Raw genomic sequence first — 461 nt, 5'->3', positions numbered from 1 at the left:
TTTAAGTTAAGTTAAATTAAGTTTAAATTTACAAAATACTGAATAAACACATTGCAACATTAAAATAAAACATTTAATACGCGCATTTTAGAGCGCTTGGTCGGAAAGATTACCTTTGGACGCACGTAACAGAAACTACTCTTTGCTTTTCCTTTCTTACCTCAGGCTTCAGGAGACTGGCCTCGTCCTCGTACTCCGTGGGCGTGGTCTGGCCGAGGTCGACCTCCAGGTACCCATTCTGAGGCCGCTGGACGATGACGTAAGTGATGTCCGACGGGGCGATGTTGGGGTGCATGATCTTGAGGGCGGCCTGGTCGATGGTCACCCTCGAGCCCTCCTCCACCCTGACGGTGGCGTTGTTGAGGACGACCAGCGGCTCCCAGTAGCTCTCGGGGTAGACCTGGGGGCGGGGAGAGGGGGAGGGGGAGGGAGACTGGATTAGACGCCGTCTTGGTTCTTAA

At 52.3% G+C, this 461-nt stretch overlaps 1 protein-coding gene across 1 annotated transcript in view; it reads right to left on the bottom strand.

Moving 5' to 3' along the window:
* Positions 1-461, bottom strand: part of LOC119593046 (chondroitin sulfate proteoglycan 4-like) — a gene marked incomplete at its 5' end in the record, with an annotated part of 58,475 nt that overhangs the window by 14,696 nt on the left and 43,318 nt on the right. Inside the window, 1 exon segment of the mRNA XM_037941946.1 lies at positions 161-400. Coding sequence (XP_037797874.1) covers positions 161-400 — 240 coding nt within the window.

This window comes from Penaeus monodon, chromosome 31, assembly GCF_015228065.2.
Source record: "Penaeus monodon isolate SGIC_2016 chromosome 31, NSTDA_Pmon_1, whole genome shotgun sequence".
NCBI lineage: Eukaryota > Metazoa > Arthropoda > Malacostraca > Decapoda > Penaeidae > Penaeus > Penaeus monodon.
The sequence above is the reverse complement of the archived record's forward strand: the minus strand, read 5'-3'. Positions and strand labels throughout refer to the sequence as shown.